This window comes from Polypterus senegalus, chromosome 8 (genome assembly GCF_016835505.1).
Source record: "Polypterus senegalus isolate Bchr_013 chromosome 8, ASM1683550v1, whole genome shotgun sequence".
Lineage (NCBI taxonomy): Eukaryota > Metazoa > Chordata > Cladistia > Polypteriformes > Polypteridae > Polypterus > Polypterus senegalus.
In genome coordinates this window covers 173,478,366-173,500,776 of record NC_053161.1, presented here as the reverse complement: position 1 = coordinate 173,500,776, position 22,411 = coordinate 173,478,366, and the positions used below count along the sequence as shown (strand labels likewise).

At 39.2% G+C, this 22,411-nt stretch overlaps 1 protein-coding gene across 1 annotated transcript in view; it reads left to right on the top strand.

Moving 5' to 3' along the window:
- LOC120534709 (zinc finger protein 135-like) overlaps window positions 1-22,411 on the top strand; it is a 39,469-nt gene that overhangs the window by 14,198 nt on the left and 2,860 nt on the right. Inside the window, exons 3-6 of the mRNA XM_039762295.1 lie at window positions 1,556-2,261; window positions 2,935-3,052; window positions 8,159-8,236; window positions 14,896-15,259. Of these exons, the coding sequence (XP_039618229.1) occupies window positions 1,556-2,261; window positions 2,935-3,052; window positions 8,159-8,236; window positions 14,896-15,259 (1,266 nt within the window). The remainder of the gene's footprint in view (window positions 1-1,555; window positions 2,262-2,934; window positions 3,053-8,158; window positions 8,237-14,895; window positions 15,260-22,411) is intronic.

Here is a 22,411-nt window from a genome sequence, read left to right as displayed (position 1 = left end):
TACTAATTCCCTTCATAATTTTAAACATTTTAATCATGCCACCTCTTAATCTCCATTTTCTTAAACTGTAAAGGCTCAGCTCTTTTAATCTTTCCTCATAATTCATCCCCTGTAACCCTGGAATCAGCCCAGTCGCTCTTTTCTTTTTAAGAGTAGATATCCATAATGACCGGTAGCTCTAATAAAGCTTGCCTTTCACTTTTGTTATTCCCTAAAATTTGTCATAACTGTAGTCCCATTTCATTCTCTGTATGAAATGTCCTGACACTGCACACTATGTGGGAGAAACTGGACAAACACAGACCCACATTGTATTGAAAAACTCGTCAGAAACCTCAAAAGATTTTGTTGGACAGTTATTTTATAAGAAGATCTTGACCATACATTGTTTTTCTCTCTTGTTAAATGAATCTTAGCCTGAAGAGGGCTATCATGTTTTTACATTTAAGATTTCTCACTTAAAGGTTTTCCAATGTTATTTGTCCTAGTGTGTATATAAACTTAGGGAACTCCAGTTTCTGTTTTACGTCTTACCTGAAGAAGGGGCCGAGCTGCCTTGAAAGCTTGCATACTGTAATCTTCTTAGTTAGCCAATAAAAGGGGTAATTTTGCTTGACGTTCCATTTCATGAAAAGTTCGATGGCCAGACATGCTCAAACAAAGAAGGCATTAATCACAATTAGGTTGTGTTATTAAACAAATGCAAATTGTCACTGTGTGTGTGTGTGTGTGTGTGTATCGGGTGTGTTTGTTTATTTATATGCAGTTTCTTTTGATGGATGAGCCTGTCCAGGTCCTTTTTTTAGCCTTTTACCAGTCCCCGTCAGATAGCCTCTGGCCCGACACAACCCCGAAACAGTTTGAGAAGGTTCTAGAACCTGCCTACTGAGCTCAGTACTTTGAGGTCTATAGTCCCCGCACAGCCGTCAGATGCACATGAAAGTGATCTGTTTAGGATTGAAGTGGCCTTGGTGTAAGTGTAATGAGTTGTCGGAGCACATTCTGATTATTAAAGGTGCATTTCACATTCTTGACATGCCATTCTTTTTTACAAATAAAACTCTGTTCAATATTGTGATGACTGAAGATGATCACTTTTCACCTCCATTAATCAAATAAAATAAGAGCAACATGTAATTTTCAATAATGTTTTAAAGCTACGATGACAAAATGATGAGGCAGTTATGTAATGTATGGGATAGGTTTGGTATTTTTCATGTCAAAATTATTTTCTTCACAATCATGGTATATATCAATTTGCCACATAAAATAACATTCAAAAGTTATAATAATAATTTGTCTTATCACATACAGTCTGTTTTTTTTTTTTCAACTTCTTTGCTCCTGTGATTGTGCATCTGTGGTGAGTAGTTATAATACAGAGGGCAAAGTTATCAGGTTGAATGGCTTTCCAAATGCAAGCTTTATGTTTCATTATATTTATAAAAGATTGTCCATATTTTAAGTCAACATTTAATGATGTGACTTAATGTCAATAGTAGGACAGCTGATCAGAAATAATCTTATTTATTTTTTTCTTTTAAACTTCATACAGGGAATAAACCTCACTGCTGTTCTGAATGTGGCAAACGATTCTGGTACAGGAGTGCCCTTCAAAGCCACATAAGAATTCACACGGGAGAGAAGCCGTATTGCTGCTTGGAGTGTGGAAAACAATTCTCTGACAAGAGTGCTCTTCAGAAACACACAAGAATTCATACTGGTGAGAAGCTGTATTGCTGTAATGAATGTGGCAAACAATTCTCGCAAACCGGCCATCTCCAGACCCACAAACGAATTCACACAGGAGAAAAGCCATATTGCTGTTCTGAATGTGGCAAACAGTTCTCCGACAGGGGGAGTCTTCAGAGACACACTAGAATTCATACTGGAGAAAAACCATATTACTGTTCTGAATGTGGTAAAGAGTTTTCGCAAAGGAATGGATTTGAGAGCCACATACGAATTCACACTGGAGAAAAGCCATATTGTTGTTCTGAATGTGGGAAACGATTTTGTCGTAGGAGTAATCTTCAGAGCCACAAAAAAATTCACACTGGAGAGAAACCATATTGCTGTAATGAATGTGGCAAACAATTCTGTTACAAGAGTAATCTCCAGAGACACCAAAGAATTCACACCAGAGCGAAGCCATTTTGCTGTAATGAATGTGGAAAAGAATTCTCACAAATTGGTAGTCTCCAGAGACACATTAGAATTCACTCTGGAGAAATAAAACAAGCAAACTTCAGGACACAAGAGTGAGATTCATTCCTGTCCTAGCAAGTAAGCAAACTAAACCACTGTTGTGAAATCAATCCTTGAGAGAACTGGAAATGTCATAACTAAAGAGTGAGGTTCTCTCCTATCTGGATAGTAAGCACACCAAGAAGAATCTGCAGAAATTATCCTTGACAGATGCCATAAAAGAATTAAGTTGGAGGGTGACAGATGAAGGAAAAGAGGAAGGAGTGAAATGTAACTCATCAAGCTACTTGAGCCTTAATTAGTACTTTCACATGGAGGGCTTTCTTGTGCAAGATTCATACCTAATCTCATAAACGTGAAACAACTTTTATAGCATGAAAATGATCCAAAAACATAATTCATACTGCCCAAACATCTTTCAGTATAAAAAGGTGTCCATCCTCTGCTGTGGCTCTCTATGTAGGTGATGGTGATAACAACAGTGCAACATCTTCAGATGAAAAGAAGACCACCTCCAATGTGGTGTCACTCCAGATGGATATTGTTATGTGCCACACCACAGTGGAACTCATCAGACCACAGAAGTGCAACTCAAGCAAAAAATTAAGAAGACTGAACACAGTCCAGTAAAGATAAAGAGGAAACCATTGTAATGGAGAAGAATATCTATTATATAATTGTGTATTTTTTAGCATTAATGTCTTCCAATATAAATGTTTAAACTAGTCCATTGATTGCTCAGCTAGCCTGGGCAAATAAACACGGCTACAGCATGAACAGGGCAATGCTGAACAAAGCAACTAAACTGGGGATGGAATGGGGGCTCATGCTGAAACAAGAACTGGTGTGAAGTAAAAACATAAGAAATCTGACAAACGAGACGAGACCTTTCAGTCAATCAAGTCTGTTTGTTTGGCTAATAGCTAAGCTGTCCCAATACCTCACCCAGATTCTTCTGAAAGATTGTCAAGGATTCAACTTCACCTCCATGTCTTGGTAGTTGTTGCTAGAATGTTGCTAGATCTGCTTTATCAATGCCTCTCAGGATTTAAAATACCTGGATTAGGCCCCCATGCTGTCTCCACTGTTCAAGACTAAACAGGTTTAATTCTCTGAGTCTGTCAGAGTAGGACATGGAGTATGGAGTCGACTTCTCCTGATGGTCATTGAAGTTATGGTTGAATGGGATTGGTCGCTGAATCAGGCGAGTTAGTCTGCACTGTGACGCCTCATTGATCCATAATGTGTGAAAGGAAACTAAAGGAGTGGCATAAGATTGGCATCTTTGTCTCTCTTCCTCTCTCTCTAACATCTTCCATCCATGGAGGAGTCAAGTCATTACTCAATCCATTCAACGGCCAAAACCAAGCAGGACCAGAGGCACAGCCACCTGGTCTTAACAATATGGACGCAAGATGAACTGCTGCTTTGTCCATTAATTTAGGTATATTATCTAAAATACATAAATAAATCTGCACCCTTTTGGTTTGGCTTGTTCTGATACTTGTATTTGATTGCCTGGTGGAGAGGGGTGCTGAACTACAGTACCTGACAGTGTGGTAGGAGTATGGGAATTAATGCATTCAAGTAAATGCTACATAATAAAGAGGTTTAGCAGGCTGAGGTAGATGGTCCCAAAAGGATGAAGAGCATGGTAGGAGTAAAATATCCTTGGCTGGCGTGAAAGTTCCAATTTTACTGATAAATATGATTTTCACAAATTGTCTATACAGTATATCGATTATAGTGAATGATTATGTCCTTGTTGATTGTCAGCTTTTGCCTTTAGCACTCTTAGAAGACATTTTAATGAAAGCCTCTTGATTTGTGACCCAGTTCTGCTGCTACTTTAGTACAAGGACGAGTTCTACCGCTCTTAGAACCGGCACGATTATAATATGCTCTGCCTTCCTAGAGCGGCAGCAATGGAAAAAGAAAAAAAAATAATCCAGGGTGTGAGTGACCAACACTACTTTCCTACTAGACCACCCCAAGTATAGAGACACACCAGTGAAAGGAGGGTTAAGTAAAAAATGATTATTGGAAGACAAGACACAAACTTACTATAACAAAAAACCCCTATATACATAATATTGTGCTGCAGTGCTTCCCACCCAACACAAATCACGGCACAAAACACTTATACACATAAGATACTAATACAGAAATTTGAGCAAGAAAAAAAAATAATGTATTTGTAGTCCTTTAAATATTATCTGTACGGAATGTCGAGCTCAGTCTGCGGTAGGGAATGAGGCGCCGACCATACCTCCTATTCTGGGAAATTTCCAGATTAACAGTTTCTTGTGCTGGCCCGTCAGGTCCTCTCCCAAACACCTATCACTAGAAAGTAAAAACTAATTTTTCTTGAAATGAACCCTGGTTCCCCTGACGTTTTCCATATGGTGTCAATCCATTCCCTCTTGCCTTTTCCTGTGACGGCGTTCCCTTCTCTCTTGGCTCTGCGCTTCTCTTCTCCTTTTTTCTGCCACTCATTTACATACTGTTGGCTCCTCCCCATACTGTCTGTTGGCTCCTCACCGAACAGTCTGTTGGCCCTCCAAGCCAGGTGCTCCCCTCCCCATGTACAATTGGCCGGTCTTACAAATTAAGCCATTCCACTAATAACAGTAATGGGAAAAGGTACAAACTCACAGTGACACACACATATTCCAGACAACTGTTACAAATTAATGATTAAAAAACCAGTACATTCGAGTGTTACAATGACATGAGGTGTAAAACTAATCACACACTTTTGGAATTGACACGTATTTAAGAACTGCTACAAACATCTGTAAGTCACTTATATCTTTCCATGTACTGAGTGACACTATGTTTATGTCAGTAAAGGTTATGGGGTTTCTGAACTCTTTGGGGACCCCCCAACACCAATGGGACGACACACCAAAGTGTGTCCCGAAGCACGATTGCCACATCTGTGGAAGATTGCTTGTCAGTTGCCAGGGCAATCACAGGCTCCCAGTGCTGCAGCAGAGCGCAGAAGAAGCAAATCCGAGCCGATCGCAGTCATGCTATAAGTGCCTGTCATCGATGGGTAATGCAAGGATCATTATAAATGCAGGGAATGTGATTACTTGGCCACGACCCTGCCTGACTGCTGTGTCTGTGTGTAGGAGAGTGGTAGATCCCGCTACAATAAATAACTGTTCTTCCTGTTTCAAGCAGGTTTTAATAAAATACTGAAACTCAGCCTCATGTTTTGGGGTGCAGGGACTCATGCACCACAAGGTATTCTTCTCATCCTGGACTGGCTTCATTATTTAATTTTGACACTGATAAAAGGCATATAACCAAAGAGTATTTCAGCTTCCAGGTTTTTCAGATATCTGTGTGTTGTTCATCCCAAAACTAGTGAAGAGTGTGGGCATCACTTATAATCCAGTGCTCAATTAGATTGGTGTGCGAAGTAGTTACAAATCCACTTCGTTTGGGAAGATTACCATTGTCTTGCCCACATAGTTTGAGGGAAGACTTGGTTAAGAAGTGAGGTGATGATTAGTGAGCAGCAGTATGTTTTCATGCCAAGAAAGAGCACCACATATGTGATGTTTGCTCTGAGGATGTTGAAGAGCTGTGGTATTGTATGAGGTAGTCGGGAGTGGCAGAGAAGTACGTAAGAGTTGTACAGAATATGTACGAGAGAAGTGTGACAGTGGTGAGGTCTGCAGTAGGAGTGACGGATGCATTCAAAGTGGAGGTGGGATTACATCAGGGATCGGCTCTGAGCCCCTTTTTATTTGCAATGGTGATGGACAGGTTGACAGACAAGATTGTTGACTATGATGTTTGCTGATGACATTGTCAACTGTAGCGATAGTAGGGAGCAGGTTAAGAAGACCCTGGAGAAGTAGAGATGTGCTCTAGAGAGGAGAGGAATGAAGGTCAGTAGTAACAAGACAGAATACATGTGTGTACATGAATAGGAGGTCAGTGGAATGGTGAGGATGCAGGGAGTAGAGTTGGCAAAGATGGATGAGTTTAAATACTTGGGATCAACAGTACAGAGTAATGGGGATTGTGGAAGAGAAGTGAAGAAGAGAGTGCAGACAGGGTGGAATGGGTGAAGAAGAATGTCAGGAGTAATTTGTGACAGACAGGTATCAGCAAGAGTGAAAGAGAAGGTCTACAGGACGGTAGTGAGACCAGCTATGTTATATGGGTTGGAGACGGTGGCACTGATCAAAAAATAGAAGACAGAGCTGGAGGTAGCAGAATTATAGATGCTAAGATTTGCACTGGGTGTGACGAAGATGGATAGGATTAGAAATGAGTACAATAGAGGGTCAGCTCAGGTGGGACGGTTTGGACACAAAGCTAGAGAGGAGAGATTGCATTGGTTTGCACATGTGCAGAGGAGAGATGCTGGGTATATTGGGAGAATGATGCTAAGGACTGAGCTATTGAGCTGTCAGGTAAGAGGAAAAGAGGAAGGCCTAAGAAAAGGTTTATGGATGTGGTGAGAAAGGACATGAAGATGATGGGTGTAACAGAGCGAGATGTAGAGGACAGAAAGATATGGAACAAGATGGTCTGCTGTGGCAACCCCTTATGAGAGCAGCCAGAAGAAGAAGAAATAGACTTAATCTAGATTGTCGCTGTATGGTACTGTATTTGGAGAATTACCTAAAACCGTTCTAAATAGATTTAAAGTAATTCAAGCAGTTGCTCCAAGAATGCGCTGTGTAGCAAATGGTAGTAATCCTATTAACAATGTCTTCCTAATCTCTCGCTCACCGTTTTAATGGGGCGCAGAGAAGACAGCCACTCGTTGTGCAGGTAAATTGCGTGTGACGTCATTAAGAGCGACAGCTCTGAGAAAACAGAAACTGTCGCGTGCCCAGCCTGTCTTACACGGTGCTATCTCATCAGCTCGCTCTAATTGACAAGAACCTGCGCGCCACCGTCACTGTTTTTCGTATCTGCTCCCGTATAAAACGTTAAATGAAAAGTGGTGGAAAGTTCCTAGTGGTTCAAATCCCTATATAGGATAATCAATCAATCAATCAACATGTATTTATAGAGCACATATTTATACAAAAAAATGTAGTTCAAAGTACTTTACAAAATGAATAGAAAAATAGAAGACACAATAAAAAATAAACATAGGTCAACATTAATTAACATAGAATAAGTAAGGTCCGATGGCCAGGGTGGACAGAAAAAACAAAAAAAAAAAAAAAACTCCAAAGGCTGGAGAAAAACAATAAAATCTGTAGGGGTTCCAGACCACGAGACCGCCCAGTCCCCTCTGGGCAATCTACCTAACACAAGTCAAACAGTCCTCTTTGTATTTAGGGTTTTCATGGAAGGACCTGATGATGATGGTCACGTAGACTTCTGGCTTTCAGTCCATCAATGTTGGTGCATCATGATGCTTTGAGTAGGTGGAGGTGGCGCAGGCCGCCACCACAAGAAACAGGAAAAAGAAACAGAAGAGAGAGTTGGGGTCAGTACGGATTTTAGAGCCACTATGAATAGTTATTATGATGAATTGAACATACAGAGTATCAGTATTAAGTATTAAGGATAATCTATGAGTAGTGGGAAAATTGCTATATAAATATAGAGTCATTATTTTATTAACATTGTTATAAACGTTTAAAACAGAGAACTTTACTTTCTGTATTCTACTTGGATTTCACCGTGACTGTTTGATTTTATCATAACCCATTCTGATTTCTGAGCAACATATATTTTTTAGTCTGTTCTTAAAAGGGAACGAAAAAGAATACGCAGATAAACATTAAAACGAACAGGCGGATTGTTTTATTTAATGAATGCAGGAATCGCTTCCACCTCACGTACTCGGCACAGTGAGCGAGCCCGCTAAAGCTTCTCGGCGTGCTTTGTGACGTCACCAAAACGCGACGAAAACAATAGACGGCGTGCGCCTCGTCTCTTAAGCACACTAGCGATAAACTGAAAGCATGTTAATGTGCCGAAAAAAAACAAAAAACCGTCTACTAAACCGACTTTAAAAGTATCGCGTGGCTCAGAGCAAAAGGTAAGAGATTCGAGTTTGGGACCGTCAGTTTACGGATGTGTTTTTTTGTGCCAGTCTGAATTACAGCACGCGATTTGAATCACAACCAAAGAGTGTTAAGGATTCGGCTTGACTGAATTTGTGCGTGTTTCGTGACTCGCTATTCTTTGTCTTCCATGCTGCCTCATCCTTTTGTCTGTGATTTCTCATAGACAGTGCGCTTTGATATCTGGCTTTCTTTCAATTTAAGAAAATAAAACACCTACGTAATATGTAGTTAAGTCAAAGATTCTGTCGTCAAAGTGATACGACTTTACAGCCATTCTCCTTCAAAAAAAAAAAACCTCTAGAATAAAAAGAGGACGCACACAACTTCTGCCTCAACTAACAGCAGAGAGCAATATGTCAAAAAGGCGAAGACTGCATTTCTACGATTTGAGGTGGAACGGCAAGTGCGAATAATTATCCAACTTATTTCTATAAAACATTTTCATACAAACAATGTAGCTCTAAGTGGTTTCATTACAAGATGTCAAAGAAGTAGTTGTATGCAAATTAAAACTAGATAATAAAAATAATGCACAAGTAGTATAAAACAATGCTTACTTAAGATAAATGTGCAATTAAGAGAAATAGAGTCCTTAAATGTAGATTTATTTGTTTAGTTTTTGGACTATAAATGACGTGCTGTTGATATGGTCAGTTGGACAGAAGAAAACCTCAAGCTAGACAAGGGGAAAAGATATCTGCAAAGATTCTGGGCTAACATTATTCTTAAGCAGTTTTCTTTATTGTGATTTTTATATGCAATATATTTATTTATTAAGCACTGTTAAGAACAACATCAGTGCTGTACAATCAAACCCAACATATAAGACACACATCTCACATTGGATCAAAGGCCAGGGAGTCAAAGCGTGTTTTTAAAATAAGATTTAAAGACAGCTAGTGAAGGAGCCTGTCTAACATGCAATAGCAAGTCATTTCAGAGTTTTGGAGCTGCAACTGAGAAAGCTCGATCGCCTCTAAGTTTGCATCGTGTCTTAGGAACAAGTAAAAGCGTCTGGTCTGCTGACCTGAGACGGTACATAGGGGTGCAGCAGTTCCGACAGATAAAATGGGGCACAGCCATTAAAGGATTTAAAAACAAATACAAGGATCTTAAGGTGGATTTAAAAATGAACTGGAAGCCAAAATCGGGGTAACGTGCTCATGCTTGCTTGTACCAGTTAAAAATCGAGCTGTGGCACTTTGCACCAGCTGTAGGCGAGCAATGGAGGCCTGGCTCATTCCAAAAAGAAGTGTGTTGCAGTAATCTAGATGAGAGGTTATAAAAGTGTGTTTCACTGTTTCAAGGTTACATTTAGGCAAAACAGGCTTGACTTTTTTTTTTTTTGAAAGCCGCCTCAACTGGAAAAAGCAAGATTTTGCCAGTGTGTTCACATGGCTTTCAAGTTTTAAAGTGGAATCCATTTTCATACCTAAATTTGTGATCATGGATTTCTCATGTTGAGCCACAGTGGAAAGGTTGATGCAGGGGGTCCCGCTGGTGCCATTGGGTCTAAATAGCATGACTTCTGTCTTGTTCTCATTACTATTTAGAAAATTGAATGCCATCCAACTCCTGATGTATATAAATAAAGATTACAGATTCATTGAAGAGTTTGATCGTTCTGTGCATATCTAAATTATTAACAAAGTGGGCTTTTTTTGCAGTGACCTACTGTGTTAGCCTGATGTATCTCATTCGGTAAAGTACAGCAGAAGGCTGCCTCACCACTTCTTTTATCCTTCTCTTTAGGAGTAATAAACTGACCACTATTAGAAGATTTTTTTTTTGTGCTCTTTTCAGGAATTTTGTATGAAGTGTAAGAGTCACTGGGAACCAGAATACTAGGAGTAATAATTTCTGTCTTGTCTGCTGGAGGAACCTGAGGCAAGCGTCTTCTTGTTCTAACAGAATGGCTAATGTCAAATTCTGTATGATGGATAGGTTGACTGAGTATGGCCTGGTGGTCAGGTTTTTCATTTCTGTCTGGAACTTCAATACGCTGTGGATTATCACTCAAGCCTTCTGTGGAACCAGAATCTTCAAAGGTGTCCGCCAAACTTGCCCAGCGTGATACCCATTTAGGTCCTCCTTCTGATGATGTACCATAAGACTGCTCAAGATCAAAGGTTACGACTTGAAACGTAGAGGAACATGCAGTCCAAAGTTTTGGAAGGTGCAGATTATTTAAGGCTTTACATACCATAAGTAGTGTTTTAAAGTCAGCCTGTAAAGACACAGGTCACCAGCAGAGGTCCTCTATGATTTCATTTGACTGTTCATGAGTTTTCTTTGTTTGTCTCCCCTTAGGTCATGTGCTGTGAGCCACCTTATCAGGGGGCACATGTGTGTCCAGAGAGCTGAGGTCTAAGCATTATTGAAGCACAGAAGCCCCCCAGCATGTCAAAGTTGAAATCCTTAGAGGTGGTAGTAGAAGTGAGTGGTGAGGCCAATAATCCAAATCCAAAACCTTTCCAGGGCTCTGCTGCTCAAATGGATTCCACAGCCCGTATTCACCTCTCCAGTTTAATTTGATGGAAGTTCATCTTCTTAGTCACTCGCGCCACTGCCAAGCAAACGCAGGACAAGACGCGACTTTTTTTCTGTCCTCCCTCCCCTGTTTCAAGTTTCTTTCTTTTTACACACATGTTGTTAAGCCCATTTTATCCAGGCAATAGACTGAGTAATTTACTCCGAGTCATGAGATGGTCAAACAGGATGGACTTTATTGCAAAGTCGTCTCGGTTCACTCAAGTGAGCGCTCTTTGTTGGGGAAATCTTGCGCATGTTATAATTTTGTCTTTTGTGTTCAAACTTCATTATCCGACTCCCAAAACGCAAATCCTTCATTCCTTAAATTTATCCATACCACCAGTATTTTCTTATGCTTTATCAGAAGTAATTGCTTTTCTGCCCTCTTACCTGCTACCAATATTTTTACAACCAAAATATAGTTGCCACCCGCCCCTAGGAGTGACCTTCCCTCTGTGTCCACTAAATCACTTGTCAAATTCCTGATCTTGGGCTGGCAGATAAGGATGATTTCTCCATGTATTTAGAAAAGTAAGAAATACAGCCATGAACCTTTTTAAAGGTTGAACTTTTTCACAAATCCCGAGGCAAGCCAATACAACACGTTCCATTTTACAGTAATTTGGATGGAGAGTCTTAAATCCTCCTAGTTAAACTATGGTTAAGGTCGGAGGTGGTTTATCTGACTCAAGTCACCCATGGGGGAGTAAATGCTAACATTAATTTTATTTTTATTTTTTTCATTTTTAATTACTATTTAATTTAATATTGTTTCTTTGTATCAGTATACTGCTGATGGATTATGTGAATTTCCACTTGGGGTTAATAAAGTATCTATCTATCTATCTATTATACAGTCATGTGAAAACATTAGGACACCCTTTGAAAGCATGTGGTTTTTTGTTACATTTTTAATAAATGGTTATTTCATCTCCGTTTCAACAATACAGAGAGATTAAAGTAATCCAACTAAACAAAGAAAACTGAAGAAAAGTCTTTTCAAGATCTTCTGTAAATGTCATTCTACAAAAATGCCTATTCTAACTGAGGAAAAAGATAGGACACCCTTGCCCCTAATAGCGAGTGTTACCTCCTTTGGCTGAAATAACTGCAGTGAGACGGTTCTTGTAGCCATCTACCAGTCTTCGACATCGGTCTGAGGAAATTTTACCCCACTCCTCAATGCAGAACTTTTTCAGCTGTGAGATGTTTGAGGGTTTCTTGCACGTACAGCCCTTTTCAAGTCACCCCACAGCATCTCAATGGGATTCAAATCTGGACTTTGACTTGGCCATTCCAGGACTCTCCATTTCTTCTTTTTCAGCCAATCTTTGGTTGATTTACTAGTATGTTTTGGGTCATTGTCATGTTGCATGGTCCAGTTCCGCTTCAGCTTTAATTTTCTAACTGATGGTCTCACATGTTCTTCAAGCACCTTCTGATACACAGTAGAATTCATCGTGGATTCTATGATGGTGAGCTGACCAGGTCCTGCTGCAGCAAAGCAGCCCCAAACCATGACACTTCCACCTCCATGCTTCACAGTTGGTATGAGGTTCTTTTCTTGGAATGCTGTGTTTGGTTTACGCCAAACATGTCCTCTGCTGTTGTGTCCAAATAATTCAATTTTGGACTCATCTGTCCAAAGAACATTATTCCAGAAGTCCTGGTCTTTGTCAACTCTGGCAAATGTCAGTCTGGCCTCGATGTTTCTCTTGGAAAGCAAAGGTTTCCTCCTTGCACACCTCCCATGCAAGTTAAACTTGTACAGTCTCTTTCTGATTGTAGAGGCATGTACTTCTACATCAACAGTAGCCAGAGCCTGCTGTAGTTCTCGAGATGACACTTTAGGGTTTTTGGAGACCTCTTTTAGCATCTTGCGGTCTGCTCTTGGGGTGAACTTGCTGGGGCGACCAGTCCTGGGCATGTTGGCAGTTGTTTTGAAAGCCCTCCACTTGTAGACTATCTTCCGGACAGTGGAATGGCTGATTTCAAAATCTTTTGAGATCTTTTAAATCCCTTCCCAGACTCATAGGCTGCTACAATCTTTTTTCTGAAGTCCTCTGACAGCTCTTTTGTTCTCACCATGGTGCTCACTCTCACTTCAACAGTCAGGAGCACACCAAACTAAATGTCTGAGGTTTAAATAGGGCAAGCCTCATTCAACATGCAGAGTAACGATCTACTAATTATGTGCACCTGGTGTGATATACCTGTGTGAGATCTGAGCCAATTTAAGAGGGAATACATGTGAGGGTGTCCTATCTTTTTCCTCAGTTAGAATAGGCATTTTTGTAGAATGACATTTACAGAAGATCTTGAAAAGACTTTTCTTCAGTTTTCTTTGTTTAGTTGGATTACTTTAATCTCTCTGTATTGTTGAAACGGAGATGAAATAACCATTTATTAAAAATGTTACAAAAAACCACATGCTTTCAAAGGGTGTCCTAATGTTTTCACATGACTGTATAGTGCCTTTCACTCTCTATCTATCTATCTATTATATAGTGCCTTTCACTCTCTATCTATCTATCTATCATATAGTGTCTTTCATCTATCTATCTATCTATCATATAGTGTCTTTCATCTATCTATCTATCATATAGTGTCTTTCATCTATCTATCTATCTATCTATCTATCTATCTATGTCAAAGTGACAGAATCCTCAAATCCAATTGGCTGTCGAGCAGAGCTAATGAATCGCGGAGGTCTACAGCTGCGCCCCCCTCAACCCAGTGGCTTCTCTATTACGTTGAACTGCACAGCACTCTGGGTAATATTCTCAAAAGTGTAGGCTCAGTTATTCCACACACTTTGCATACAAAGTCCACACACAAAGGGCCTTACCTTTTATGATACAAAGTCCCATTTCCTTTTACAGTCACAGATTTGAAAGTTTTGTGATAGAATGTTTATTTATTTATTAATGCGGTCACACATTTGCCACTAATTTTTATTTTAATAAACTTTATTTTAATTGATGCTGCAAGAATTATATTCAGAATTCCAGTTCACCACCCACTCATGGTTACGTTTATATTTACTTCTTTGGCTGATGCCTTTATCCAAAGCGACTTGCAGCATTTATGATACAATTGGTTCCATTTCTTTTGGCTTTTCAATTGGAGTACAGGCAGCTCAAGTGACAGCATTAGTGGTGGGATTTGAACCCACAATCTCAGGGTTTGAAGTCCAAAGCCTTAACCACCACATCATACTGCCTGCGTAGTTGTCAGTGTCTTGCATGTTAACTTTCTGTGTCTTTTATGAAAACGTTTACTTCTAGACCAGGGGTCCCCAACTCCAGTCCTGGAGGGGCCACAGTGGCTGCAGGTTTTCATTCTAAACCTTTTCTTAATGAGTGACCTGTTTTTGCTGCTAATTAACGTCTTTTGAACTAATTTTAAATGACTTACTCTTGAAGACTCAGATCCCTGGTTTGTTTCTTTTTCCTTAATTGGCAGCCAAAAAATAATGAGATACAAAATGAGCCAAAACAGGACCAGCAAACTGTGACCATCAGACAAGATCAGAAAATAAAGACAAAGGTCTCAGTAATGTTGATCTGCTCAGTCCACAAAACATTTGACCAGTGCTGTTAGAAAAGAGAAAATCAACAATTTCAGAAATGTCTGCTGTTGCACAATGAGAGCAGCAACAAGCCAAGAAAGTACGAAACGGGTTTAATTAACAACAAGACACTCTGTGCCTGATTAAGCAACTGGTTGAAGTGAAATTAGTTGGAGTTTGAGGCCCTGACTGAGTTGGAGTTTCTGTTTGGGTGCCTTTTAAGGAAAGCAATGAAGCAATTCCGAGGAAGGATGAAGACATTCAGGAGAACAAATCTTAAAAAAGCAAGTCAATTAAAATGAATTCACAAGAAGTTAATTAGCAGCACGAAGAGGGCACTCATTAAAAAAGGGTTGGAATGAAAACCTGCAGCCACTGTGGTCCCCCAGGTCCGGAGTTGGTGACTCCTGATCTAAACTGCCTGACGTTATCTAAATGTTAGCTGATTTGACACTTAAAAAAATAAAAAAAATGCTTTTAGAGCTAAATGTTACAGTTTTGATGAGTTAAATCCTCTCCTTTTAACAGCAAGGAACAGACAGCTGTAACACCAAGATGGATATCAAAGAAGAAATTTGTGAGGCTGAAATAAAGACCATGAAGTTAGTGACTGTAAATGTTAAGGAGGAGGATTGTGAATGGGAGTCTGTCCACCCCAAACAGGAGAGTCTAGGCATTAAGGACGAGGATTATGAACTAGGAGCTGTGGACATTAAAGAAAAGGCTGAGGAGACACCCATCAGCAGTGAGACGCACCAGCATGAAACTCTGAATGGCGGTGACCTTACAATGAAGTCTGAATCGTTAGAGTCTGACACAAAGATTATTGAGGAAATGTCACCTGTTAGAAGTCTGGAAAATCAGCCACCATCTACAAATCAGTCTGGAGAAGGTAAGTGTAAGATAAAAATACATTTAAATTTTGCGGTAGGTTATTTGAGCATGAAAAGGCCATCTTGTACTTTTTATGTGAAGCTTGAAAGTGTAATGAAGGTTTATACTTTATGATGAAAAGCAGAAAATTACTGACTTAGCCAGTGTAACAAAGTTTCTTTTTAGGCAGTACAAGAGCTAATTTGTGTTAAATTAACATCTGGGATTCTGGGATCCTAGGTCTTAATATTGGTATGATTCAAGCTGCTGGTTTTTTGACTGTTCAGTAAGCATTTATGACATCAATAAATATCTAAGGGGGTCCTGGGTAGGGGATCGTCAGAAGTCAACTTTTTGTCTGAACCCTGACAATACACTCCCCAAAGAGTTTTATTTTCTCCATTGAAGCTGTCGGCTGGAGTTTGTTTTCCTATCCTGTGTTTCCAGCTGGCCATATCTCCATTAGAGGCGTCACCACAATCTTTTTATACATTACAATTTGTTTTTGTGTCACACTCTTCATTGAGCGCACGCAGAGCGCTGTGACAAATTCTCAGGTAAAATGCAAGTATAAATTATACTAATTACTACATATAGAAGTAGTACATTTGAAGATGCAGATTTGTTGAAACAGAGAGAAAACAAAGTAAAAGCCAATTAACATAAATGGAAATCTACAGAATCTGTCCATCAATAGTTGTGGAGTTATTTCCAGTTGAAAGTGGAGGAGATCAGAATTGTAAAAGAGAAAGACAAAGCTAGACATGGTCAGAGTCCCAGAGTCCTTCGCCAACTAACCACTCACCCCCTCCTGGGTATTCTGTAGTGGAGTTTGTGCCACCATTCAATCTGATGAAGGAACCTTTCTATCCACTGATTCCACGCACCTTTTATTTGAGATGTCTTTTCCAATGACCGGAGTAGAGCAGTGGCACCAAGGGCCACATGAACATACTGAGAAGAGAAGCAGATTAGAGGGGAGTTAGTAACGGTTTATAAATTGTGTTATATATTTGTTCAGATGACTAACAAACAGGGATGCATTATGCACACAGCTAAGCAGCAGCTCTAGTCCGGGTGTGCCATACTAAAGTCATGAAACTTGAGCCTGATTTAAAAGCTGAGATTGAAGGGGCATCTCTTATATTAGCAGGCAGATCATTCCACAGCATTGGGACACTGTAACTAAAAGCTTGATCTCCCATTGTTATTTTATTGCTATTTGAACTCTTAAGGAGGGCAGCATCTTGAGATCTTAATGTGCGCTCTGGTTAGTAAGTCATGATAATTTCAGATAAGTAAACAGGGCCACGACCATTCAAGGCTTTATATGTTTAAAGGGGGATTTTGAAATCTGAACCTAAACTTAACTGGGAGCCACTATAAGGATTTAAGAACTGGAGTCATGTGTTCGTACTTTCTGGTTCTTGTAATAATTCCTGCAGCTGCACTTTGAATTAAGTGAAAGCTGCATAAAGAATGATTTGAACAGCCAACAGGTTACAGTAGTCATTCCTGCTAGAAACAAATACATGAATTAATTTCTCATTTTCTTGCATATTTACAACAACAACATTTATTTCTATAGCATGTTTTCATACAAATTATGTAGCTCAAAGTGCTTTACAAGATGAAGAAAGAAAAATCTAAAAATAAGATTAGGCAGTACTAAGTAACAAAGAATAAATTAAGGTCCAATGGCCTGGAGGACAGAAAACACAAACAAACAAAATAACTCCACATATTCTTGAGAAAACAAAATCTGCAGGGGTTCCAAGCAAGGTTATTATAGTTAACGAAAACTAAAATCAAAACTGAAACTATTATTAAAAAAACATTTTCGTAAACTGAAATAAAATAATTAACAAAAATGAAATGAAAACTAAAGCTAAACGAAACTATTAAAGTAGCTGGAAAGACGAACTGAAATAAAATAATCATCTACTAAAATATTTTTAGTTTTCATTTTTAAATGAATATTGTTGCCGTTAATCTTTAACTCTTGTAAGTTTTAACTCTAAAACAGAAAGTCATCCACCATGAGCCGCCCGCACATATTCATCCAGTGAACAGAGTGAGCTGAATACAGTTGCATAAAGCGTGTGAAACAGAAAACGATTTACGTGCCACCTTTCTTTGCGCTTGTTGTATATCAAGATGTAATTAAAATGGCTGAAATCAGAATGTGCTGGTCAACAAAACCTTTACCGTATGAATGGAAAAATCACAAGTGAGTAATGTGACTCTTAGGTGACTGCTTTTTGTTGACAGCAATTCACCTGCCACTTTGCACAGGAGAAATCATTTTTACTTTCTCATATACGAAGTATTGAGTAAGTATAGTAATCATGAAAAAATCAACCTCGATATTTTGATGAATCTTGACGTTATAGACCTCCGAGAGTCCAAAAGTACCGTTTTTTGGAATTATGTGTGTGCGTGTGTCTGTGTGTGTGAAAACACGATAACTCAAATACGCAACATAATAGGTGAAAATCAGCTTTTGGTTGTTACACCACAATTGTAGTATAAGTATTAACTTTTGGGCCAAATCCATCACCCGGAAGTGGTACTTTACCCAAACACATACTCATTTTTTTTTTTATTCGTGCAGCTGCAGAGTCCGGTTTATTCAACTTTACTTTTATAATAATTGTTCAATATATGGGCGGCACAGTAGCGCAGTGGGTAGCACTGCTGCCTCGCAGTTAGGAGACCCGGGTTCACTTCCCAGGTCCTCCCTGCGTGGAGTTTGCATGTTCTCCCCGTGTCTGCATGGGTTTCCTCCCACAGTCCAAAGACATGCAGGTTAGGTGCATTGGCGATTCTAAATTGTCCCTAGTGTGTGTGCGCCCTGTGGTTGGCTGGAACCATGCCCGGGGGTTTGTTTCCTGCCTTGCACCCTGTGTTGGCTGGGATTGGCTCCAGCAGACCCCTGTGACCCTGTAGTTAGGATATAGCAGGTTGGATGGATGTTCAATATATTATTAATTTAATCTGATTTGTTGTTGATGGTTCCTTAATATACATAATATAAAAATATAATCATTGTCTTGCGGTTTACTCCTCAAATATCCATCCCCATATCCGAGTATACAAGAAAGTCAGGGGGAGACCACTCCCGGTTTTTGAAAATAAAACGGCAGTAATCGAGAAACTGACTAGGTCATCATACAAGAACAACATATTGTTGCTGACGAATGACTTTTGCTTTAAAAACGTCGTTTAACAATGAAGTGATACAAACAAAGGTAGGTAGGCAAAGAGAGTCTGCCAAGTGATGAAAAACTAAACATACTAATGGGTTTTTATATTTATTCTATATTTATTAATTTATCCTTTTTAGTTCATATTCACAACTCAAAATACCTGATATTGTGAAAGTAACCCATTAGAAGAATTATATTTTAAAATAGTTGTCTCCCTTTTTTCAATGTTTCTCTCTCTCTCTCTCTCTCAAAATAGATAGTTGAAATATCATATTCTTTTCGTCCTTATCATACATATTGCAAACCAGGGATTTTTCCTGCCTTACATCCAAACCTGCTGCGGTAGGCTCCAGGTTCCTGCGATCCTGCTCTGGATAAACAGGTTTAGATAATGTATATATTGTTCTTAATCTCAGATGCTGTCTCTGTCATGTTATGCCTGTCTGTACTCCTATTACCTGCTCTTGCTCTGCTCATTATAGGTTTACTGTCCTTTATGTTGGGCTATTCAAGTCTCACTTGTTTTTCTTTGTTTCCCACAAAACAGCAAGGTGGGGTCTGCACACTGAGTCAAGCCTAAGAGCCCTGTTCTTCCTGAGCCCCCCTGATTTTCATGAGAAAATGTTTAAAAATTGTGTAAAATTGTTCATATTCAGTATCTAGTTTTGATTATGCTTGTTTTTATCAGACAAAAACAAAACCAGATAGTAAACCATGTACTGTAGTAAGCTTCCACTAACATTAAACTCGTATCTAAATCTGTTAAGCGTACAGATCTGTCTGATTGTGACACAAAACTAAACTTTGTAGGAGCTCCATGCCATAATTACTAAAAGTAAAACTGAAACTAATAAATATAAAAATAAAATAGAAATGTCTTTGTGATATAAAAACTAAACTAAAAATACATGAAGAAGGAAAACTAAAACTAAACTGAATTTCCAAGTAAGGTCAGAAAAAATATCGAAATAAAAACTAATATAAGAAGGCAAAACTATAATAACCTTGGTTCCAAGGCCATGAGACCACCCAGACCCCTCTAGGCATTCTACCTAACATAAATTACCTCAATCAGTCCTCATGTTTTTCAGGCTTCACATGGAAGAACTTGATGATGACAGTCATGTGGACCTCTGGCCTTCAATTCATCAATGAATGGACATCACAGTGCTTTGATTAGGTGGTGGTGGTACAAATCGCCACCATAGATAACTGGACAAAGAACAACAGCAACAGTAGGGGTTAGTATGGATTGCGGGGCCATGAAAAAAATGATAATTCAGTGGATATACAGAATTATCAGAGTTACACTAAAATGAAAGCCATGTTACCATAATGAGATTTTAGCAGTTTTTTTAAAGTGCTCCACTGTATTAGCCTGGCGAATTTCTATCAGTAAGTTATTCCAGATTTTAGGTGCATAACAACAGAAGGCCGCCTGACCACTTCTTTAAATTTAGCTATTGGAATTATAAGCAGACACTCATTTGAAGATCTAAAGGTACGATCTAACATTTTAAGTTGGAAAAAACAAGTTTTGGATAGTTTTGAAATGTGTGCTTGAAATAACATGCTAGTGTCAAAGTTAGCCGTGAGCTCTTCATTCTATGCAGAGTAAAAATATCAATAACATACAAAAGTAGAAAAAAACGCATACAGCACAAAAGTACTTTGCTTATGTTCAAATGTATATTTATTTTATTGTGAGCTTTCACATTTTAATTTTTGGGTAATTTGATGCCTCTCCTGTAGATTTTGACTCTGAGGGTAGAGATCTGTGCAAGCAGACAAAGTGCCAGGTTCGAATCTCTTAAATACTAGATGTGACTCTACTCCGTTGGGCCCTTAACCTGCAATTGCTCCGTCCTGGGTATGATGATCTATATGCAGCCCTGCAAGTGAATCCCCCAACTTAAGGGGAAAACTTGGTGGGGTCAGTTGCAGGATTGGCACTCCAGTCACCATTTCAAAAAAGAAAATCACCTTGCACTGCTCCACTGTGGTGCTGAGGTGTCTTGTGCTAATCTGACACCATTCCTGTCGATGTGTTTGATCTGTATTGAAGTTTCAAATTAAAAATTGAAAACCATTTAAAAGCCTATAGCATTACCTTCATGATGCCCTCAAGCCTCGTCGTGACTGTGGGTTTGTAAAGCTCCTCAACTTGGGCAGCTCTGTATTCTCACGCCTGCTTTGATTCGGCCCACTGGAAGTGAGTGATGTTTTAAACAGCAGCACAGTATCAACAGAACCATACTGAGATCCTTCTAGCTATGCATGACCTTAAATTGACAATTCTACATTTATTTTCCTGTGAAGTTATTTCTGAAAAGAATTTTTTTTTCCTTTATAACTGGAATGCCAAAGTAAATTATTCAGAGAACATTGAGAAGGTAAGCAAAATAGCACATTTTATTGGTTAACTAGAAAGATTATAATATGCAAGTTGTCTGATAGTAAAGCTAACCAACGTGTGGCCAGGGCTTTACTGGACAGAGTGAGGCTGACAAACAATCCAGAGAGGGAGAAAAATCTTTTATATACCAGAACTTTTTTTTTTTCTGCAACAGGACTTTGCTGAGCCGAGGATTGCTGTAAATGTTTTAATAATAAGTTTTCCACAGTTTGTATTTATTTTACAGATTGTCAGCTTTGGCCATGATTCTCCATTAACCACCCCCACACTTCCCGCTCGGTCCCCTAAATGCACAAACACCACCGATTGTAACACTAGCTGCTGTGTCTGCCCTATTGTTATTCCTGTCTCTCCTCCCTGATTACATGAATGGCTGTTATGGTAGGAGAAGTTAAAATACACAAAGAGAAATTCACACAGTAGGCGACTCTGCACATTGAACTTTATTCTTCTGCCTACTCGTGTTTTTCACATCACAAGTGAAACGGACATGCAGTATGCACAGTTGATCAGCAGCTCTAGTCAGGGTATGCTAGACTGAAGTAATGAGTCTTCAGCCGTGATTTAAAGTAGATTTTTTTTCTTCTTTTATAACTGTGATACCAACATGAAGTTTTACAATGTTCTCTGACTATATTAACTATTTATGAAGTGTATATATAACGCTGACAGCGGGACTGGGGGCTTGGTTTGTGGCAACTACCAGGCAAATTTGTACTCATTATTAGGGATGAGCAAACAGTCTGAGGATAACTGAATTAGCAATAAAACTGAAGAGTTTGACCAAAAAAAAAAAAAAGCAGTTTTGCGATCAATTAAATTTACTCCATTGACCCTTGCAATTGCGGGACCACAGTTACTACCCTTTCCTGTCATCTAATCTGGGATACGGTTTTTATTTAAGAGTACGACTTTTTGTCTCATTTAGGGTTGTGTCGAGACATTTTACATTTCTAAATTATTCATTCTTCATTTATCTTCATTATGAACATTTTCTGAGAAATTTTAAGGTCCACAAAGAGTGTGCGGTGCTGCTAAATGCTTAAGAAGAAAAGTTCCTTTATTTAACAGCCCCACCGATCCCAAATTTAAACACTTCACAAAACTCTCCTTAATGAGTTTTACACTGGCAAAATTGCATGTGAAATGGATTTAATGGTCAGTTTCACAAAACTGAATGGGAGACTCCGCTGTTTACTGCTCCGCTCATTACCTACTATATTTTGTGATGTTATGTAACCTGTAATATGAGATTCAGACCACCGGACTAGGACAGTGACAACTGTTCTGTGTTGGCCAAGCTTGCAGATAGCAGCGTCATTGTGTTGTGTAGATGTGCTAATAAATCTGCAATGAAGAGATGAGGTTTGCACAATGCATTTTAATCAGCTTCCCACAGTCATTTACTTTATTACTTATTTTCAACACCATCTGCTTTGGCTGTGCCCCCCTGCCCCTTTAATGCACAAAAACCACTGGCGGTAACACTAGCCGCTGTGGCTGTCCTTCAACCAGATCCTATTGTTATTCCTGTCTCTCCTTCCTG